The following is a 22,911-nucleotide window of genomic DNA, read 5'->3' as shown; positions in this document are numbered from 1 at the left end:
AGACCTAAACAGTTATATCGAGACATTCAGAATGAGACCAAATGAGCTGTTAAACATGGATTATGTTTTCTTACCTCCTCCTAGCAGACCACCTCTGCTGGTACATGTGTGTATGGTAGCCTTACGTGGACGAAATGCAAGATGCAATTTCACATACTTGACAAGAGGGTCCATAGAAACATCTGATGATTTCCATAATCCGTTCTAGCACTGCATCCCAGGACAATATCTCCTCATGGTCTCTTTCGACCTTGTAGTCAATGACGTTCACTGTCAATATCTTCTTTTCATTAGCAGATGGATAACACAGAAGCTCTCTGTGATAGCAAGAAGCAACGCGTGGAGAGGGAGATAACCGCCCCTACTCTTGTACCTGTCAGCTGCCCCGTTAACTCCAGCCACAAGATTCTGAGCAGCAAAGAGTAAGCTCTTTTCACATTCATAATCCTTTGGTCCAATTTTAATAAATGTTTCAAAGCCACTTAACACACTGGAGATGTTATTTCCTTTCCCATCTGAAATAATGAGCTGAATTTTATGGGGTCCATCCACACCAGCTACAAAAGTCAGGTTCAAAGCAGCCAACTTAGAAAAAAGGCCTTGCTGTAGGAATAATACACGTATGCCCCTCATTGAAAGGATTGTAATCTGATTGTCTGGAGGCTCTAACAGTCCCAGTTATGCCAGACCTCAATACTGGGCGCTGCCATGACTGCATGCAGGCCCTGTGAGAAAGAGCAATCGATCCCAGACGAAGGCATGCCTTGGCTTTCAAGGTGGGAAAGGATCGGGCACCCTCGGGAGGGAGGATGGGTTTTGGAGGCAGGCAGGGAGGCACAGAGGGACGGGTATGATCTTGGGGTAGGGGGGGGACAGGCCCAATGTGCACAGTGCACCCCTGAAGGACATACTTTCACTTCCTCCCTGCCTTTTAACCAACTGTGTTTAAAGAATGCTCGCCTGCATACCAACGCCTATCATATTGTGGGAGTGAACAGGAGAATGCGATTAGCCGAGTATGTAGAGGTAAAAATAGGGTCTCACTTGATGGTTCCAATGGCTTTTTGTGCTACTGAAACATTCTGCCCTTCTAGACTTATTCCAACATTTTACATCTAACCCTGGGAATTAATTCTTTCTCCTTTGTAGGCTGTCGAAACAGTTGACAAAGAGGGAGAGGAAGTTTCCCCCTCCACTGTCACCGCTGCCGGATGAGCCTGAACCCAAACGACAGAACAGCGAGAGCAACTCCCTCAGTCAGGAAAGCAACAGCATCGCCATACCAACCAGTGCCTCACAGCCCTCTGTACAATACAAGCACCGTAAACCTGACAGCAAGTGTCCCTCCCATCCGAAAAATCCCATTGTGAGTTAATGCTTTATTCATCTCTTCTTGACGGGAAGGGGACAATGGTGGAAAATACTGAGCAAGTCCATTTGTGACGAGAAAAGACAGGTTCACGTTTTAGCATGTCAGCTGTGGCTCAATGGATAGTATGTTCTTACTATCCATAGTAGTAATGAGGCTGTGGCTCTTGAATGTGCAGTGCTGAGGGAGCGCTGCCTTGTCGGAGAAGCCATCTTTAGGATGAGATGTTGAACTGAAGCTCTATTAGCCTTCTGGGGAAGATATTAAAGGTCCTACAGCGTTATTTTGAAGCAGGGGAAGAAAATTCTCCCCAGTTTTCCAACCAATATTTATCCCTCAAGCAATATCACTCAATATCACACTATCATGTCATTATCACAGTATTGTCTGTTGGAGCTTGCAATGTAGTTCCCAGACCTCCTACAATACAGCAGCGACTACCCTTCAAAAGTGCTTCATTGATTATAAATCGCTCAAACATGTCATGAAAGGTGCGATAAAAATGCAAGATTTCATTGACTAAGAACCTGGGGCGAAATTCTCCGGAAACGGCGTGATGTCCGCCGACTGGCGCCCAAAACGGCGCAAATCAGTCGGGCATCGAGCTGCCCCAAAGGTGCGGAATGCTCCGCATCTTTGGGGGCCGAGCCCCAACCTTAAGGGGCTAGGCCGGCGCCGGACAAATTTCCGCCCCGCCAGCTGGTGGGAAAGGCCTTTGGTGCCCCGCCAGTTGGCGCGGAAATTACATCTCCGGGCAGCACATGTGCGGGAGCGTTAGCGGCCGCTGACGGCATCCCCGCGCATGCGCAGTAGAGGGAGTCTCTTCTGCCTCCGCCATGGTGGAGACCGTGGCAAAGGTGGAAGGGAAAGAGTGCCCCCACGGCACAGGCCCGCCCGCGGATCGGTGGGCCCCGATCGCGGGCCAGATCGCCCCGCACCCCCCCAGGACCCCGGAGCCCGCCCACGCCGCCTTGTCCCGCCGGTAAGGTAGGTGGTTTAATCTACTCCGGCGGGACAGGCATTTTAGCGGCGGGACTTCGGCCCATCTGGGCCGGAGAATCGCGCGGGGGGGGCCCGCCAACCGGTGCGACGCGATTCCCGCCCCCGCCGAATATCCGGTGCCGGAGACTTCGGCAACCGGCGGGGGCGGGATTCAAGCCAGCCCCCGGCGATCGGGTCGGAGAATCTCGCCCCTGCAGTTAAAACCTGGGTGGCACAGTGGTTAGCACTGCTGCCTCGCGGTACCAAGGACCCGGGTTCAATCCTGGCCTCGGGTGACTGTGTGGAGTTTGCACGTTCTCCCAGTGTCTGCGTGGGTTTCCTCCGGGTGCTCCAGTTTCCTCTCACAGTCCAAAGATGTGCAGGTTTGGTGGATTGGCCATGCTAAATTGCCCCTTAGTGTCCAGGGGTGTGCAGGCTAGGTGGGGAATGCAGCCTAGGCAGGGTGCTCTTTCAGAGGGGCGGTGCACTCTTGATGGGCCGAATGGCCTCCTTCTGCCCTGCAGGAATTCTATGATTGCAAAACCATCTCCAGGTTTTAATTTTCATTTGAGATTCTGTTCAATTCGCGCTTTATTTTGTTAAACAGCATGCTCTCAGTAGCTGCCTTTGCACACCCGTAACCAAATGGAATAAATGTTTTTTTTTCTTATGAATAATTCCTGCTAAAACTCTTAAAATAAAAGGGGCTGATGATGGTGTTTCCTACTCTTAACGGTCTAGCATGAACCAGGCCTTTTTGATTAGAGAGAACCCAGCAATGTTTTTGATAAATTGTGTGGCACCTTCATACAAAATCCTTCATATGAAGATTATACCTTTGAACTATTCATACATATCACTATTAGAAAGGCTGCACGAGACTCAATTTCTGCTCGCATCTTGGACATAACCTGAATTGATTCTGTTGCTATAGCAACGGCTCAGTTAAGTCTCAGCTATTATCATAATAGCCCTGGCCTGTTCAGTCTCTTCACGAGATGAGATGATGCTGTTCATTTTCAGGTTGCATGGTGTTATTTTTTTTTCAAATTTCCGAAGAATTTTATTTGCTTTTTTTTGACAGTAATTCAATTCGGCTTTTTTTCCTTTCTGCCGGCGAGTGAAATCTATATTTTCTGATGAAAATAGGGGGAAATTTCGGAATAGCAAAACAAAATTCTGGCTCAAGAGCGTTTGCTTGTCCGTGTCCTTATAATAACACTGTGGGATTCCAGCGAGCAAACAACACACCCTAAGTTCCAATCTCCGCCATTTTAAAGGAATCACTCCACTAAACCGAAAGAGAACTTGCAAGGTTGGAAAATTTTTTACTGATTGCGAAATTCTCCATTTTTGGGTTGACTGACTGAACCTTCAATTCCCAATGGAGACCGCACAATGCTAATTGGAGAAATAGTGCTGTGGTTACACGTCTGTTTATGAACCGTGCTCCCTTCAGGCGTGGCTCCCAACTGGTAGTGTGGGGACACTATTTTCTAATGTTGCTTCAATAAAATCACCAACTCTGTTTCATATTATCCCCCCCCCACCCTCATCTTTCCTTGTAAGTTCCATTTATCATTTTAATGACTACCATTTTCAATTTGCGCTTGTATAACTTTAGTGATCACTCCTGTGACTCATCTTGACGAGAGTGGTACAAAACATTTCGGCAGAGATCACACTAGTTAATTGGTTCATAAGATGTAGAGCAGATTCGGCCCATCGAGTCACTCCGCCATTCTATCATGGCTGACACTAGACATGGACCGGATTTTCTGCTCCCGGTCTTTGCGGGAAGGTTTGGTGACTGGAGAGGAAAATCTTGCGAGAGGCCCAAATTGGGTTTTAAGATGGTGGGATGTCGAATCGGAATTGTCCCTGCCCCCACCCCAACCCCCCTTTCCCGCCAGTGACATAGCGTGAATCCTACCGTTCAACACCAGAAGCCCCATTAAATTATCTTTATCAGGCTGCTACTCCTGATTACCCCCCCCCGTTAAATAATCCATTATTTGGTGTGAGGGTACATCGCCGTAATTTACAACTGGTCACACACGGCAGCCACCCGGCAGGCAAACCTGCCAGAGGAACTCAGGAGAATGCATCACTCAGAGGGAGAAGGGTATGACTGGGCAGTGCATGGGTCATGCCCCGACACTGCCCCCTGGCATGCCCAGGTAGGGCTAAAAAGCAGTGCATGGGGAGGTGAAGGGGGTAAAGTTGCAAGTGGGGAGGTGGTGGTGAGTGTGCGGGGAGGGGGGGTTTCCATTATAGCTTTTGTGTACCGGGGCAGCCTTTCTAAAAAAAATTATTTCCAGTGAAGTGCCAGTTTAGCGCGGCCAATCCACCTATCCTGGGGTGAGACCCACGCAGACACGGCGAATGTGCAAACTCCACACGGCCAGTAGCCCAGGGCCGGGATCGAACCCGGGTCCTTGGCATCGTGAGGCCACCATGTTTTAAACATGGTGCCCTGATCTTTAAAAAACTAACTTGTTGCCCCACCAGCATGGCATCGTGGGATGCGTCCCTCCGAGCAGCACGCTGGAAAAAGCTGCCATTGGTGCTGGCGGATTCAACGTCACTTTTCCTGCAGCCCCACTCCAGATATCGAAGGGAATCTTCCTCCCCCTGGTCACCTTTAGAGTTACAAAAAAAGCAAATAAAACACAGTGCAGGCCAATCAGCCCATTGTACCAATACTGGCCCTTTAAAAGAGATATCCAATTCATCCTGCTCCTCCGCTCTCCTCCAAGACCCTGACAATATTTTATTTTATCCTTTGCAAGCATAGATGTAAGTCGCTTTGGAAGGTCATTGTTAAATTTCCTTCTGCGCTGTATCATTCTATTATTCTAAGACAAAGCGAATAATGTCTCCACCAAAATGGCAGAAAAATAGAGAAACAGAATCAATGGGCCCATGGCTCCTAACCCCGTAGTTCAAAATAATTCTTTGGGTGTTTGAAACTTTGCCTGTTTGCTACTCGGGAACCTTCTCTTATTTTGCAAGGCCCTACTGGACAAAGTTCTTGTCAGGCCTGAGGAACTGACCTTTGTGTCACACCACTCATCCTTTTCGCATTGTGCCAAATATCTAGATAGATAGGTATGTTTCTGAGCTCACTGCGTTATGGGCTGCCGTTGCTGGGGACTGCAACATGTTCCCATTTCAAGCACGCTAGTGTTAGCCCACCGAGCACCTGCAATCACAAATGGTGCCGTTTTAAAGGCAGTACTATGGCCCCCTCTGCTCTCTGTCAAACAATGTTGACCCCCCCCCCTTCCCCCCCCTCATTCTATGTTCAATGTGAATCGGCCCATTTCCCACTGTGATCCTTGATAAGCATGTCTGAGTAACACTGCAGGTAAAGGTCCTTTCGAACCCACTGAACTATCCAGTCACCCTTCTCCCTCTCCTCATTGTGTTTTTCCTGATGCACATAAGTTAGTTCCTGACAATGATGAATTGCTCGATATTTTACGACATTTGAGAATTATCTTTGGGCGGGTGATGCTTGGTGAGACAGAGCAATAAACGTGTCTGCCCACTGGGCAGCATGGAATCGTTTAGACTAGAAGTTGGCACCAAGCACGGCCCGGTATTTCCAGCTGAAACATTATTCAATGGAGTGGTGTTGCAGCCCCTCCAATGCCAAGATCAGTTGGTCTCAATTTAATTCCATGCAGAGTTAAGGGTGATATTTTCTCCATTGGCATTCAAAGGTCAGGCCCTGAGAAGCGAGTCAGTAACCCGGCAGATCCAAAACAGAGGCAAAATACTACAGATGCTGGAAATCCGAAATAAAGGCTGCAAGTGCAGGAAATACCCAGCAGGCCTGGCATCATTGGCGGCCTTTCTGGTGGTGGAGCGAGCTCGCCATCGGTCGCTGGCGGGATCTTCCAGTCCTGAAGAAGTCGTTGGCCATTCGCATTGTTCGCCAGCCGCAGCGGCAGGGAACCCACCGCGGGGGGGGGGGGGGGGGGGGGGGGGGGGGGAGGCGGGGGGCTGAAAAATCCAGGCCTCTGTTTGTCTCTCCACCAAAGAAACCATGGCAGGGCCGAAAGATCCTGGACGAAATTCTCCGTAATCGGCGCGATGTCCGCCAACCGGCGCCAAAGACGGCGCAAATCAGTCCGGCATCGCACCGCCCCAAAGGTGCGGAATCCTCCGCATCTTGACCGGCCGAGCCCTAACCTTGAGGGGCTAGGCCCGAGCCTGACTGATTTCTGCCCCGCCAGCTGGCGGGAAAGGCCTTTGGTGCCCCGCCAGCTGGCGCGGAAATGACTTTGCCGGGCGGCGCATGCGCGGGAGCGTCAGCGGCCGCTCACGGCATCCCCGCGCATGCGCAGTGGAGGGAGTCTCTCCCACCTCCGCCATGGTGGAGACCGTGGCGAAGGCGGAAGGAAAAGAGTGCCCCCACGGCACAGGCCCGCCCGCGGATCGGTGGGCCCCAATCGCGGGCCAGGCCACCGTGGGGGCACGCCCCGGGGCCAGGTCACCCCGCGCCCCCCCCAGGACCCCGGAGCCCGCCCGCGCCGCCTTGTCCCGCCGGTAAGAGAGGTGGTTTAATCCACGCCAGCGGGACAGGCATTACAACAGCGGGACTTCGGCCCATCGCAGGCCGGAGAATCGCCGGGGGGGGGGGGGGGGGGGCGCCAACTGGCGCGTCGTGATTCCCACCCCCGCCGAATATCCGGTGCCGGAGAATTCGGCAACCGGCGGGGGCGGGATTCACGCCAGCCCCGGCGATTCTCCGACCTGGCGGGGGGTCGGAGAATCTCGCCCCCTGTTGGTGGGATGGGCAAGAAAATCCTGTTCAGGGTTAACATTATGAGTCACCTTCGACGACAAACGTTGAGAGGAATTTTGCACTCAGAGTGCTGGCTGAAGCAAGGAAGCGGCGTGCAGCCCTCCAGCTGCAAAGACACGTTTCCTCTCCAGATTCACGCTTGCAGAGCGGGGCCTGATCGAGACTGCAAAGCTAGCCCCCGGGGGCAGAGGCAACCCTGGCGGATTCCCCTTGACTGCTTCACCTCTGGTAAAGGCAGTTGTAAACCTCGGCGGCGTGAGGGGAAACATATGGCAGGCAAGTCCCTCATTTGTATTTAAATTTATTAAAATGTATTGAGAGGAGGTTCTCCCCTTTCTGGGTGGGAAGCTCATTACGTCACCAGCAAGGGACAGGGAAAATATAACCATAGAATGCCAACTGTTCAGAAGGAGGCCATTCGGCCCATCAATCCTGCAGTAACCCTCTGAAAGAGCACCCTACCTAGGACCACTCTTGTGCCACATCCTCGTTACCCCACCTAACCTGCATATCTTTGGACTGCGGGAGGAAACCCAACGCAGTCGCGGGGAGGAAGTGCAAACTCCACACAGTTACCGAGGTCGGAATCGAACCTGGGTCCCTGTGAGGCAACAGTGCCAACTACAGTGCCACTGAGCTGCTGGCGTCAATGCTGTTCACTGATTCTCACGAGGTTTGCATCGCCCTTTGTGATCACGGCAAACACAGCCGCTAAATTATCCCCGTTAACACTGTTCCTCCCTCTGCAGATGCTGCCTGACCTGCTGAGTATTTCCAGTATTTTCTCTTTGATTTGTCTTGTCAACAATGTGTCATTGGAAATATCACTGCCCCAGACATGATTGGTAGCAGACAGGTGAAGGTATTGGGTAACCACAACAATGAACTTACTGTCAACAGCCCATGCTTCTTGCACTAACAAACACCTTTTTAACCATAGGAGATTGAATCACATCTCAACTCATCAAGCATTAGCCATGTAAACAACCAGCCACAAGCAGATCCCTGGACATTAATATCCAACGGTCATTCAGAACCGAGAAGACCTAAGTTAACTTTTGATGACACGTAAGTATTAATCTGCATGTCTTTCTTGTTAACACCTAACTTTGAAACGTTAACCCATCTGTGAGCTTTTATGTGTTGTGATTTTGACAGAAGAGTCACAGAAATCCTGCACAAATGGCGTACATGAGATTCTCGGCTGGCGGGATTCTCCATTGTGCCCGCAGCGTGCCCACGCCCGGGGATTTCCCGACGGCCTAGGGGTGCCCAGAATGGGAAACCCAATTGGCTGGCTGGCGCGGATGGAGGATCGCGCTGCCGGCGGGGGCGCACCGCACCGGAAAGCGGGTGTGGCGGGACGGAGAATCCCGCCCAGATGTCTTTTTGTTCCTAATTCTTTCACGGGATGTGGGTATCGCAGGCTAGGCCAGCATTTATTGCCCGGCCCTAATTGCCCTTGAGAAGGTGGTGGTGAGCAACCTTCTTGAACCCCTGCAGTCCGAACGATGTAGTTACACCCACAGTGCTGTTGGGAAAGGTGCTTCAGGATATTGACCTGCACCGTGTTTTCCGGAGGCCAGCGGCGGGATCTTCCGGTCGGCCGATGTCTGTGGCGTTCTGCATGGCTCACCTTCGACGAGACCGGGAGATCCCCCTGTCAGGAAGAGCTGGAAACCCCCGCTCCAAGTCAGGATGGTGTGTGGCTTGGCAGGGATCTGTCCATGCAGAGCCCAATGTTTCTCGGCCTCCAGCTCTTCTCATGAATTACATTCAAGGTTTCATAGAGCATAGAACATACAGTGCAGAAGGAGGCCATTCGGCCCATCGAGTCTGCACTGACCCACTTAAGCTCTCACTTCCACCCTATGCCCATAACCCCTCCTAAGCTTTTTTTTTTGGCCACTGAGGGCAATTTATCATGGCCAATCTTTGGACTGTGGGAGGAAACCGGAGCACCCGGAGGAAACCCACACAGACACGGGGAGAACGTGCAGACTCCGCACAAACAGTGACCCAGCGGGGAATCGAACCTGGGACCCTGACACTTGTGCTACCGTGCTGTTTTCTTCATATCTTGGCAACAAGAACTGGGTACAGTTTCTGGTTTTGCCCTCTGCTCTATATATTTTGAACATAAATTTTTCTGTCTTGAAATCTACTGATCTGGAAATGTACTGAGCCATTTCTGAAATTCCAGTTCGTCAGTCCCATCCCACATCCTTTCCTTCAGATAGGTTCACTTAAAGTCATTCAATTCTCCTGTATCTGGATTTAATCTGAACTCCATTGCACTGTGTTCAATAAAGTAGCAGGAGCCTCCTGAAAGAACGGTGCTTATTGAAAGCAGTGGGATACTAAACACTGAGCGCTTTTTCCATCTTGATGAAGTGGCATCCGTGCTGTATTTGCCAAGACTAACATGTTTTGGAGCTCAGGGCTGCAACAGATGCAAGGTTTGCTTCAGTTCAGTACGAGTTGGTTCTTCCGCCTGCCTATTAGCAGTCACAGCGGGAGCCTAGCTGTTCTGCAAGGGAAGATTAGGAAGCTTGAGAGAGTTGCTTGGCCCTCAAAGGCTAGATGTGCGTAATAGCATTGGCACATGTATCAATAATATTAATGCATGTATGAACAATAGTGATGTAATATTTCTATAGTGCTACACATATTAATAATCATGATACATATATTAATAATAGTGATACATATATTAATAATAGTGATACATATTAGCTTTACCTTTTACATATATTAATAAAGTCATGCATATACTAATGAGGGCCGGTTTAGCTTGCTTGGCTAGACAGCTGGTTTGTGATACAGAGCAAGGTCAGATAGTGTGGGTTCAATTCCGTACCGGTTGAGGTTATTCATGAATGCCCTGCCTTCTCCACCTTGCACCTCACCTTAGCTCTCCCCCTCAAAGGTGAAATCTGCCTATGGTCATCTGCGAATATGGTTGAATAAACTCGGTTTGTTCTCACTGGAACGACGGAGGTTGAGGGGCAACATGATAGAGGTCTACAAAATTATGAGGGGCATAGACAGGGTGGATAGTCAGAGACATTTTCCCATGGTAGAGGGGTCAATTACTAGGGGGCATAGCTTTAAGGTGCGAGGGGCCAGGTTTAGAGGAGATGGATGAGGCAAGTTTTTTACACAGAGGGTAGTGGGTGCCTGGAACTCGCTGCCGGAGGAGGTGGTGGAAGCAGGGACGATAGTAACATTTAAGGGGCATCTTGACAAATACATGAATAGGATGGGAATAGAGGAGTACGGACCCCGGATTTGTAAAAGATTTTAGTTTAGATGGGCAGCTAGGTCGGCACAGGCTTGGAGGGCCGAAGGGCCTGTTCCTGTGCTGAACTTTTCTTTGTTCTTTGTTCTTTATGGTGAATTTACCTTGCATATATATTAATACCATTGGGGCTTTTTCATTCACGATATGTTGATGTTATTGCCTGTCTGTAATCAATATTGTGAAGGTGGGGGTGAGTTGCAAACACAGCAGTTATTTTGTAGCATTGCTGAGTAGTTTCAGGGGGGCAGATAAGAGTCAATCAGAATGATATGGGACTGGAGTCACGTGTAGCCCAGACAGAGCCGGAATTGAAGAATTTCTTCCCTAAAGAATCTTAGTAAATCGGATGGATATTCCAATAAATATGTGTATTTATGCACACTGCTGCTGCTTGTTGCTACTCCTACCAGTTGATCTGCCACCATGGTATTTCACACTCATGTATCTTGTGCATAAATGCTCCTTAAAGTAGTCAATAGGAGTGTTTATATAAATAATAATGGTCCATATAACAAGGGACCAATAAAGTCACCAAACTTACTAATAAGGGGCGGGATTCTCCGACCCCCCGCCGGGTCGGAGAATCGCCGGGGGCTGGCGTGAATCCCACCCCCACTGTGTCTCGAAGTCTCCGCCACCAGAGCTCCCGCCGGTCGGCGGGCCCAGACCCCACCGATTCTCCGGCCCACAATGGGCCGAAGTCCCGCTGCTCGAATGCCTGTCCCGCCGGCGTGGATTAAACCACCTTTTGAACGGCGGGACAATGCGGCGCGGGCGGGCTCCGGGGTCCGGGGGGGGGGGGGGCGGGGGGGGCGGGCCGATCCGGCCCCGGGGGGGGTGCCCCCACGGTGGCCTGGCTCGCGAGCGGGGCCCACCGATCCGCGGGTGGGCCTGTGCCGTGGGGGCACTCTTTTTCTTACGCCTTCCCAATGGTCTTCACTATGGCGGAGGCGGAAGAGACCCCCCTCCCCTGCGCATGCGCAGGGATGATGTCAGCTGATGCTCCCGCACATGCGCGGTCCCGCGTCACCCAGTGAAGACCTTTCGGCCCCGGCTGGCGTGGCACCAAAGGCGTTTCCCGCCAGCCGGTGGTGCGAAAACCGCTCCGGCGCGGGCCTAGCCCCTCAAGGTGAGGGTTTGGACCCTAAAGGTGCGGAGACTTCCGCACCTTTGGGGCGGCCCGACGCCGGAGTGGTTCCCGCCACTCCATCAGGCCGGGACCCATCGCCCCGCCGGGGGGTCAGACTATTACTGGTCTGATTAGTAAGTTTGCGGGCGACACAAAGGTTGGTGGAATTGTGGATAGCGATGAGGACTGTCAGAGGATACAGCAGGATTTAGATCGTTTCAAGACTTGGGCAGCGAGATGGCAGATGGAGTTTAATCCAGAAAAATGTGAGGTCATGCATTTTGGAAGGTCTAATACAGGTAGGGAATATACAGTGAATGGTAGAACCCTCAAGAGTATTGACAGTCAGAGAGATCTTGGTGTACAGGTCCACAGGTCACTGAAAGGGGCAACACAGGTGGAGAAGGTAGTCAAGAAGGGATACGGCATGCTTGCCTTCATTGGCCAGAGCATTGAGTATAAAAATTGGCAAGTCAGGTTGCAGCTGTACAGAACCTGAGTTAGGCCACACTTGGAGTATAGTGTTCAATTCTGGTCGCCACACTACCAGAAGGATGTGGAGGCTTTAGAGAGGGGGCAGAAGAGATTTACCAGAATGTTGCCTGGTATGGAGGGCATTAGCTATTAGGAAAGGTTGAATAAACTTGGTTTGTTCTCACTGGAACGACGGAGGTTGAGGGGCGACCTGATAGAGGTCTAGAAAATTGTGAGGGGCATAGACAGAGTGGATAGTCAGAGACTTTTTCCCAGGGTAGAGGGGTCAATTACCAGGGGGATAGGTTTAAGGTGCGAGGGGCAAGGTTTAGAGGAGATGTACGAGGTAAGTCTTTTACACAGAGGGTAGTGGGTGCCTGGAACTCGCTGCCGGAGGAGGTGGTGGAAGCAGGGACGATAGTGACGTTTAAGGGGCATCTTGACAAATACATGAATCGGATGGGAATAGAGGGATACGGACCCAGGAAGTGTAGAAGGTTTTAGTTTAGACGGGCAGCATGGTCGGCACAGGCTTGGAGGGCCGAAGGGCTGTTCCTATGCTGTACTTTTCTTTGTTTGTAGATGACCATAGGCTGCTTTCTCCTTTGAGGGGGAGAGCTGACTGGTGGTGATTTAACCTGAGGATCGCCACACCTTAGGCGAGGGGTAAGGTTGAGAGGGCGGGGCCTCCACAAATAACCTCAGCCAGTACGGGAATTGAACCCACGCTCTTGACCTCGCTCTGCATCACGAACCAGCTGCCCAGCCAACAGAGCTAAACCTGTGTATACCAATAGAAGTGTGTAAGAATGATGGGTTGCACGTTAGTTAATATTTACACTGTGCTACAAGCACAGATCACATCACGTTGAGTTTGAGCATTAGACTGCGAGTTTTGTTCTATTCGGCTGTTCAGACCCCCCCCATCTGGTCATCTCCGAGAGCAGATTAGCCTCTCCAGGTGTGATGGAGGGGTCGCTGTTCTGCTCTCCAACAGCACGGATGCCCGCTCATGACTGCTGGTTGCTATTTTGCAGGTCTCATAATGCTGATTACTACATGCAAGAGGCCAAAAAGCTGAAACACAGAGCTGATGCACTGGTAAGATATTCGTCCTTTTGAATGTTTTCTTTCTCCTGGTGTGACTGGAATGACACAAATTAATAGTTACACGGGGTGGCTGCTGCTATATCGCTGGTGAGAAGTGAAATTAGGTTGCTTCTTGTTGAGATTCACATCACTAAAGTTCTTTTCTTTTTTAATTTTCAGCTTGATAAGTTTGGAAAAGCAGTTAATTATGCAGATGCAGCACTATCATTCATTGACTGTGGAAATGCGATGGAGCGTGATCCATTAGAAGCGAAATCCCCGTACACCATGTATTCCGAGACAGTGGAACTCATCAGGTTAATGTCTTTTTGAAGATAATTTTACTAATCATTTTTAAATGATAATTAATAACCTGCTGTGAGGAAATCAGGGTAGAAGATCAAGATCTATACGGAAATGTCATATTTCAAAACTTAATTCTTAAAGTGACTTGTAACACATGCCATTTTGTTTGTTCGTAATTTATATCTTTTATTCATTTATGATGCTGGCAATCAGCTGGGTCAATACTTTGACCAAATAAAGTGCACAACTCGCCCAAAAGCTAAGGAGAATGGTTGCTTAACTTTAGAAGAGCATAGGGCGGCTGGTGAATGGGGCAGACACGTGGCAAATGAAATATAACTCAGAAGTGCAAAGTCTGAGCAAGGTCATGTGTGAATTCCAGTGCTGGTGCCACGCAATGTACGTGGGCGGTATGTCTGATTGGTTAGGAAGACGGAGGAAAAGAAAGACTTGCATTTATATTTCCCACCACCACCAGGAAATCTCTAAAAGGCGCTTCACAGCAATTGAACCACTTTTAAGCTGAGTCACTCTTGCAAGGCAGGAAACACAGCCGCCAATTTGGGGCACAGCAAGCTCCCATGAACAGCAATGTGAGAATGACCAGATAATCTGCTCTTGAGATGTCGATTGAGGGATATTTTCACAGTAACTTCATTGCAGTGTTACTGTAAGCCTACTTGTGGCAATAATAAAGATTATTTTTATAAATATCGGAGTCGCTTGGTGGTATAGAACTTTAGTATTGCTGTAAACAGAGACAGGCTGCTGAAGCTTTTCGACTTGCACTCATCAGGACAAAGACGAGAATACCAAATTTCAAACCGTCACAACACAGAAAACGGTGCTGATTGGTTGGCAGGTCGATTCTGTTTGGCCAAGACATTGCCTTGGAGAAAGCCACAGGAGCCCTCAGCTCCTGGATAATTCAAAAAAGGCACAAGGCTTGTACATATTCCTTTTGTTTGCAGAGAATGGGTCCCTGTGTGTGCATGTATGTTGTTTCTAGCAACAGTAAATGAGCCACATTATGAGCTTTACTGATTATCATAAATGGGTTGTGAGTGTAGCTATTAGCACATTCAGGATTGTTGAGCAAGTGCTGCCCAATCACAGAGTCACATGTAACAGCAGATATTTTGGGCTTTGCACGCCCAGGCTGGGTGAGCACGGTCTATACTCTGCCTATTGCAAACAACTGAAGGAAGATACTGTTTGATTCGTTCAGCCAATCTTTGGGACATACAGCCGAGGTACCTGGCAGTACACCGGCATAGAAATCCATACATGACCTTGCTCAATGGTGTGGTAGGCAAATTGCCTTTTTGGACTGGTAGCAGAGTCCTGTTGATGGAAAATACCACTCGAATAGGCACTCCTTAGTAACAGCATGAAACACCTATTTTTCAAATGTTTGAGATTAAATGAATCAGAATCCCAAACCAGAATTGCCTGATCTCTGTTTCTTACAGTAACAAAGTATTGTTCGCAGAACTTGCACTGAAATTTATATGGTCCAAGTTTTCAACTCGACCCGAGAATAATGTAAAGATTAGATGGACTTCAGTAACAGAACAGGGAAGAGAAACAGGATCGGGAGTACACTGTTCAGTCCCTCAAACCCATTCCACAATTCGTTTTGTGTCAACCATCGCCCAGTGTCCAGACCTTGTGCGTCTCAGCCCGCAGATTATGTTTCACTTCAGAACCTTGAACCCATAATCTACGATGACACTCCAGTGCAGTACCAAGGGATTGTTGGGCTGTTTGAGGTGTCATCCTTTGGATGGGATGTGAAACCAGGAATGCCCGTGCTCTCTCAAGCGATCCCAACACACTGTTGAAAGAAGGGGAGGGAGTTCTACCAGTAACCTGGGCCAACATCCATTCCCCAGGCAGCACTTAAATCAGATTACGCACTCGTTGTCACACTGGTTGCATGTGGGGGCCTGCGTGGCGGGTTTCCAACATCTTCACTGTCTGTAAAATGTTGTGAGATAATAATAATCTTTTTGTTGTCACAAGTATGAAGTTACTGTGAAAAGTCCTAGTTGCCACATTCCGCCGCCTGTTCGGGTAAACTGGTACGAGACTTGAACCCACGCTGCTGGCCTTCTTTTGCATTACAAACCACCTGTCTAGCCCACTAAGCTAAACCGGCCCATCCTGAGGTTGTGAAAGGTGCTATTTAAATGCACAAGTTTTTTAATTATCGGTGATCTATATCCTAATTCCATTAACCTGTCTTGGTTCCTGAACCCTTAATACCCTTACCCAGTAGGAATCTATATCAGCAAAAATGGAAGCAAAAATTGGGGATGCACAGAAAGATGTCAGTAATTCATTCTGAAATCAGGCGGCACAGTGGTTAGCACTGCTGCCTCACAGCTCCAGGGTTCCGGGTTCAATTCCAGCCTCGAGTGACTGTCAGTATTGAGTTTGCACTTTCTCCCCGTGTCTGCATGGGTTTCTTCCGGGTGCTCCACAGTCCAAAGATGTGCAGGCTAGGTGGATTGGCTACGCTAAATTGCCCCTTAGCATCAAAAAAAAGAAGGGTTGATGGGGTTTCTGGGGTTACGGGGATAGGGTGGAGGAGTGGGCTTATGTAGGGTGCTCTTTCCAAGGGTGCAGACTCAATAGGCCGAATGGCCTCCTTCTACACTGTAGGGATTCTATGAACTGTGCTGCGAGTTTCATATTTGTCCATATGTGTATCCCTTCATGTATAGATGGTCATTAATGTCCATGTTATTCATGCCTATGCAACATAATAATACATAAAGTCACTTAATTCGTGAGCTGATAAATTATGTCTAATTTTAGTAACTGTGCAACATAAAACCAGAATTGAGAGATCAGAATTGTTGATGTGAATGCTTCCTTTTCACTTCCCCAAGCTACAATTTTATATTAAGTTGGGATGTTACAGTCACTGAGTGTCTGATGACTCCAGTTCCTCAGGCTGTAAAATGCATAACAAAATGTCATCTTGCTTTTCGCACAGCTCCGTACAAAAAAAATCAAGCTTAACAACTCAATTCAGCTGTTCTGCAGTTCCTTTACTGAGCACCTGTATTGAATTCAGTGCCTAAATCTCTCAAAATGCCATGTAAATGAACTCCAGGCCAGAAGCTCGGATCGGCACGGTGGCACAGTGGTTAGCACTGGACTGGGGACCCGGGTTCAATTCTGGCCGTGGGTTTGGAGCCTGCACGTTCTCCCCGTGACTGCCCGGGTTTCCTCCGGGTGCTCCGGTTTCCTCCCACAGTCCAAAGATGTGCAGGTTAGGTGGATTGGCCATGCTAAATTGCCCCTTGGTGTCCAAAGATGTGCGGGTTAGGTGGGGTTACCGTGAAAGGGTGGGGCAGTGGGCCTAGGTAGAGTGGTCTGTTAGAGGGCCGATGATGACTCGACGGGCCGAATGGCCTCCTTCTGCACTGTAGGTGTTTTCTCACCTGAATAGTTAGAAATGGGTTCTACGCTGTACACTAAACAATGGAAGTGTGCTCCTTGCTCTCAATTTTCCGGGCTGTGGTATTTCTGCACAGTTACAGGTTTGGGGTTGGATGTGTGCAGGGAGCACGGCACAGGGGTAATTTTGACTCTTGGACATTATACTTCGCTCCCCAATTTCCTTTTCTTTGGGTTCATTAAAACTAAAAGCCAGGAGAGATGTATGATGGCTGGTAATGTGGTGACACATCCAAGAGTCAAATTTACCTTCAAAAGAGGTGTTTGGAGCTTGAGTAGAAAAACTAGACTGTTGGACGCACTTTAAGTTTTGACAGGCCACTCATGCAAAGAACAGAAATTGCCCATCCGCTTCCCCTGCATCTGACAAACTAATAAGAGCCACTTACATATTACTCACCAGGCAGTGTTATTGATTGTTCCTTGTTTCTTTCCCAAGGTACGCCATGAGGTTAAAGAATTTCACTGGCTCCATGGCCACGATAGCTGATAAGAAATTGGCCGTCTTATGGTGAGTTTCAGTGAGTCAGCTGCCAGGTTATTAAACTCCCAGTTAACTGCTTTGTAATATAATAAGTGTATCATTATGTCGTCAAGAAAAATAAGTTAATGAGGGAAGATTTTATCTTCTCACATTCACAAATTATAGATGATTCAGCTGCGCTATTTTGTGACATTTATTCATTACCTTAATTCCATATTGTGCTTAACCAGGCAAAGTGTGCTGTTTTGACTTTGTCTTATATCTATCTGCACTGTGCTCCTCAAGAATCCAAGAAGGCAAGCATCATTTACATAAACTGTGTTGTTTTATTAAGTGCTTATTCTAATCCAATCTATCTCCAATTAAATCCAGTTACCGATGCCTTTCACTTCTCTATTTGCGAATGTTCAGACTGAAGAAGGACCATGCAATGAAGTACTCTCGATCCTTGATGGAATATTTTAAGGTATTTTAATGGTTTTATGTAGGGCGGAGGGTGTGGGAGGACTATTTCTGAAATGCGCTGTTATGATGGCGGCCTTCATTCGAGTGATTTACGTTGCTACTATCCACTTCCCCTCACCCAGTGGTAAGTCTTGCTTTGCCCGAGGTGTCACTGGGATGAGGCAACAAGATTGACAAGTGAGAACGCATTTCCTCTGATAAGAGGTTGTTGAGAACAAAGGGGTGTGATCCGAAAACGTTTTTAAAATTATTTTTATTCAGATAGACAGTACAACAACCACCCAATCCCCCAAACCCACTCGCCCCTCCCCATCAGCCCCATGAGGGGAAAAAAAGCCAAACATGAAGCAAAATACAGAATCAACCCCACCCCCACCTCCAACCGCTGACGGCAAGCAGCTCCCTGAACCAGGGAGCCTGCCACCTCAAATAGAACCCTTCCACCGACCCCCTCATAATGTACTTGATCATCCCCAGGTGCAAAGAGAGAAAATAAAAAGCAGTTCTCCACACATGGGGTAGTAGAAATCTGGAACTCTCAAAGGCCGTGGATGTTGGGGAACAATTGGAGCTTTTAAAGCTGAGGTTGATAATAATATAATATGAATAATCTTTATTATTGTCACGAGTAGGCTAACATTAACACTGCCATGAAGTTACTGTGAAAATCCCCTAGTCGCCACACCCTGGCGCCTGTTCGGGTACACTGAAGGAGCATTTAGAATGTCCAATTCACCTAACAAGCACGTCTTTCGGGACTAATGGGAGGAAACCGGAGCACCCGGAGGAAACCCATGCATACACGGGGAGAACATGCAGACTCCACACAGATAGTGACCCAAGTCGGGAATCGAACCCGAGACCCTGGCGCTGTGAAGCAACAGAGCAAACCACTGTGCTACCATGCCACCCCAAGGGCCTAATTCTCCGGTCATCGGGATTCTCTTTCCCGCGGGCTTCCGGATGGCGGCGGTGGGGGGGGGGGGGGGGGGGGGGGGGAGAACACCTCAGTGGGGAATCCCCTTGGCAAGCGGCGGGAAGTGAGCTTCCCGCTGCCAGCGAACGGCGTGCCACTGAGAAATGCACAGCTGGCAGACCGGAGAATCCAGGCGAAGGTTTTTGTTAGCTGGGATAAGAAATGAAAGTGTGTAAGTGGAGTAGTGGTAGGCTTCAGCCATGGGCTAATTGAATGAAGTAGCAGGCTCAGGGGATGAAATGAAATGAAAATCGCTTATTGTCACAAGCCTCCCTGAACAGGCGCCGGAATGTGGCGACTAGGGGCTTTTCACAGTAACTTCATTGAAGCCAACTCGTGACAATAAGCGATTTTCATTTCATTTTCTGTGCCCTAACAACTCTGTAAAGGAGCACCAGCATGGATTTAAGATGCTGAGATTATTTCCATGAAGCAGAGAATATTAGGAGGTGCTTTGATAGATGTTTTTAAAGTGATGAAGTATTTTGATAGACTTGACAACGGTTGTCATCAATTTAAAAGAGACTGAGGAGAGAGCTTGGAGAAGTTTGTTTACATGTAGACTTGTTGGAGCGCGCAATGTTTTGCCAGAGGGAATAGTTGAGACTGTGTCAGTTGCATCATTTAAGGGAAAAGCAGCTATACATTTTAAGTAGGATATACAAGGCAACAAGGAGATCGTGGAGCATTGGTATTGAACCTCTCCAGTCATTGGTTAACACACTCATAAACTCGGGCTGATCCAAAACCCTGTTACCAGCATCTTAACTCACATTAAAGGTTCCTTTTCAAAATATAACTTAAATAGATTGAATGCCACTATTCATTGAATTTGTTAATGGTCAGTTCTTCAAATTCAATCCGATACCACATTTTTCCAAATTTAATCACAATTCCTTGACGTTTAATTAGCTTCTGTGCATTATGTTTGAAGTGAAATTCAAAGTGAATATTGAAGTAGCCAGCATTTACCAGTAATCTGTTCTGGAACCTGTACTTGTTTCATGTCCTGGTCCAAAGAGAATGTTTCCCATTGGGCTCGTTTTGCGCCAAAGGAACCCTGAGCTTGCCATCCCCACCCCTTCAGGGATGCCAGTCTTCCCTTGGTCACTTTGATGTCAAGCCAAGGTTGACTTTTCTGGAAAGTCCCTGTAACCAGCTCTTATTTACCCTCTGTCCCAGCGGAATCATAGAATCGAGCAGCACAGAACAAAACTGTTCGGCCCATCACAGCTGTGCTGTCTTTTCGGAAGAGATGTCCAGTTAGTCCCACTTGCCCTGTCCTCTCGCCACACTCCTGCAACTTTATTCCCTTCAAGCCTAAAACTCAATTGCCTTTGGAACGTTGTTACTTAATCTCTCTCCCAAAGCCTTTCAGGCAGTGCGCTTCAAATCACAGCAACTTGCTTCAAACATGAAGGTTTTCTCATCTCGCCTCTGGTACTTTTGAAAATTGGTTCAAAAGATGCATTTTCACGAGAAGGAGCAGTGAGATTGAGTTCGGAAGCCTGCCAAGGAGCAGGTTTTCCTCGTTAAAGCTTGAACATGAAGGATTGAATGGGCAGGAAGCATCAAAGGGAATTGTGCGGTGAGGATTATGCACCTCACGACACAGGCAAGACAATTTTCCACTTAATTCTTTAAATGGACAACAAATTATATGGATGCTATCCTAGGCCCTCATTCTGCCCAAACGCTACAGAAGGATCTGCCCTGGGGATATCCTGAAGACTATTTTCCTCAGCCTTGCCAGTGTGCAGAGAGGCATTCTACCCAAATTGTAAATGGAGAGACATCAGCTCTCGAATTTTTCGGTGATTTACGTGTCGATTTCCCAGCAAAGGGTCATCTCAAAACTCAAAATCTGGGAAAGGTACAAGAGGCTGAAAGTGCATGTAACGTGACGTGATTGACAATGCGCCTGTGGATTCTGTTATTTATGCAGTTGGAAAGTACCTCAATCTTTAAATGAACCGTCTCAGCAGGCCTCCCCAGCGACGGAAAGCAACACAATCACAGATTTGTTTTCCATCCTTACTCACTCCGAGAAAGTGGATGGTGGGCTTTCTTCATGAATTAATTGGGTCACAGACGTGCAGTTTGCTCGGTCAGGTCAGAGGTCAATAAGAGTTAACCCTTGGAGCATTAGTCAACCAGTTGTCCATTGAGTCCTTCCAGCATTGTCCATTTCCTGGTGCTAGCCCCTAAATCAGCAGATTTATCATTTCCTATGGCGCAATTGGAACTCATAGCTTTTGGTTCGTAGCCTCTAACATCTACATCACCATATCCGGGAAGTCAGTGGCATAGTAGGATCCTCACTGGATTGGTAACCCAGAGACCCAGGATAATGCTCTGGGCACCTGGATTTGAATCCCACCATGGCAGATAGCGAAATTTGAATTCACTAAAAACCTGGAACTTAAAGTCGAATGATGACCATGAAATCATTGTCGTAAAAGCACATCTCCCTTCAGGGAAGGAAATCGGCCATCCTTACCTGGTCTGGCCTACATGTGAGTCCAGAATCACAGCAATGTGTTTGACTCTTAAGTGCCCTCAGGGGTAGGACAACAATGTTGGCCCAACCAGCGACACTCTCAACCCAAGAACAGATTTTTAAAAAAACTCTCAACCTTCAAGGTGCTGTTTAAATTAGAGCGTTGTTACTATGGCGTCTGCTGTCAGTATTGCCCAGAGGTTGTTTCTTGCAATGTTTGTGGATTAATGTTCAATATGTCCATATGTTGTTGCTCAGCTGCATGATTTTACCTGATCTGACAATGTAATCCTTGGCAATGTGTACACTGCGACGGACAGACCCCGTCCCCCCTTATGAAAAAGAATCTTAAACTGGGTTTGTTTTACTTTTCATCGGAGAGCCGACGGGGCCTATTGTATTTTCATACATGATTTTTTTTTTGTGTGTGTGTGTGTTGCAGAGTTCCACAAAAGCCTCACAAGCTCCTTCTCCTTGGGGAACAAATGGAAAGTAAGTCTCCCTCAGTAATTCTTACGGCCCAGATTGTGTTGGAGTGTAGCATCACACATTGTGCCTTGTCACTTACACCCATGTATCAGCCGTAGCTCAGTTGGTAGCCCCATCACCTCCCACTCTGAGGGCTGAGCACAAGAACAATTTCATGCTGATGGTGCAGTGCAGCACTGAGGGAGTGCAGCATTGTCACAGGTGCCATCTTTCGGATGAGAAGTTAAGCTGAGATCACATCTGCCTGCTTGGGTAGATGTGAAAGATCCCATGGCACTAACAGGGGAGTTATTCCTCATGTCCTGACCAATATTTATCCCTCAGTCTACATCACATCACAAAAAATAGATTACCTGGTCATTATCGCATTGCTCTTAGTGGGCGTTTGCTGAGTGCATATTGACTGCTATGTTCTTTACATTACAACAATAACTACACTCCAGAAAGTACTTCATTGGCTGTAAAGCGCTTTGAGATATCTGGGGCAGAATTCCCTGGTCGCCGACGCCATAATCGCGATCGGCCGGAGAATCCCCATTTGCGTCGAAATCGGGGGTGAACACGTTGATGTAGCATCAGTTCCCCAGAACTTTTAAAGCTTTCCAATGACGGGATAGGAAGGTGGGATTAAGAAAGAAAAAGAGAGTTAGGAAAAATGTAAATTTGACCTTCTTAAAATCTCCGAATGAAATTCACTACCGCAAGTAATGAGACCTCACACACATCATTGTTCACTTTGTGGGCAGCAGAAGTTGATTCGTCATTATTAATTATTGTTGAAAAGGAATTCAGGCTGTTAATTGCAAGAGTTTTCATTTTTTCTTTCATGGAATGTGAAGCGTCATTGGTTACATTTGTTGCCCATCCCGAATTGCCCTTGAGAAAGTGGTGATGAGCTGCCTTCTCGAACCATTGCAGTCCACGCAGTGTAGGTGCACCCACAGTACTAAAGGGATCATGGATTTTGACCCAGCATTGGTGAAGGAGCGCCGATATCGTCCTAAGTCAGGATGATCCGTGCTTCGGAGGGTATCTTGGTGGTGGTGTTTCCAAGCATC

At 48.2% G+C, this 22,911-nt stretch overlaps 1 protein-coding gene across 5 annotated transcripts in view; it reads left to right on the top strand.

Annotated features, from left to right (window-relative positions):
• aff2 (AF4/FMR2 family, member 2) overlaps nucleotides 1-22,911 on the top strand; it is a 658,399-nt gene that overhangs the window by 625,914 nt on the left and 9,574 nt on the right. For 4 of the 5 annotated variants that reach the window (XM_072505919.1, XM_072505921.1, XM_072505918.1 and 1 more), the window contains 8 exons: nucleotides 295-422; nucleotides 1,150-1,366; nucleotides 8,107-8,234; nucleotides 13,111-13,174; nucleotides 13,343-13,479; nucleotides 17,379-17,450; nucleotides 17,796-17,889; nucleotides 21,807-21,856. In XM_072505919.1, coding sequence (XP_072362020.1) covers nucleotides 295-422; nucleotides 1,150-1,366; nucleotides 8,107-8,234; nucleotides 13,111-13,174; nucleotides 13,343-13,479; nucleotides 17,379-17,450; nucleotides 17,796-17,889; nucleotides 21,807-21,856 — 890 coding nt within the window. The remainder of the gene's footprint in view (nucleotides 1-294; nucleotides 423-1,149; nucleotides 1,367-8,106; nucleotides 8,235-13,110; nucleotides 13,175-13,342; nucleotides 13,480-17,378; nucleotides 17,451-17,795; nucleotides 17,890-21,806; nucleotides 21,857-22,911) is intronic. The other variant, XM_072505920.1, reaches the window with a different exon arrangement.

This window comes from Scyliorhinus torazame, chromosome 5 (genome assembly GCF_047496885.1).
Source record: "Scyliorhinus torazame isolate Kashiwa2021f chromosome 5, sScyTor2.1, whole genome shotgun sequence".
Taxonomy (NCBI): domain Eukaryota; kingdom Metazoa; phylum Chordata; class Chondrichthyes; order Carcharhiniformes; family Scyliorhinidae; genus Scyliorhinus; species Scyliorhinus torazame.
Note: the sequence above shows the minus strand (reverse complement) of the source record. Positions and strands in the feature narration are given on the sequence as shown.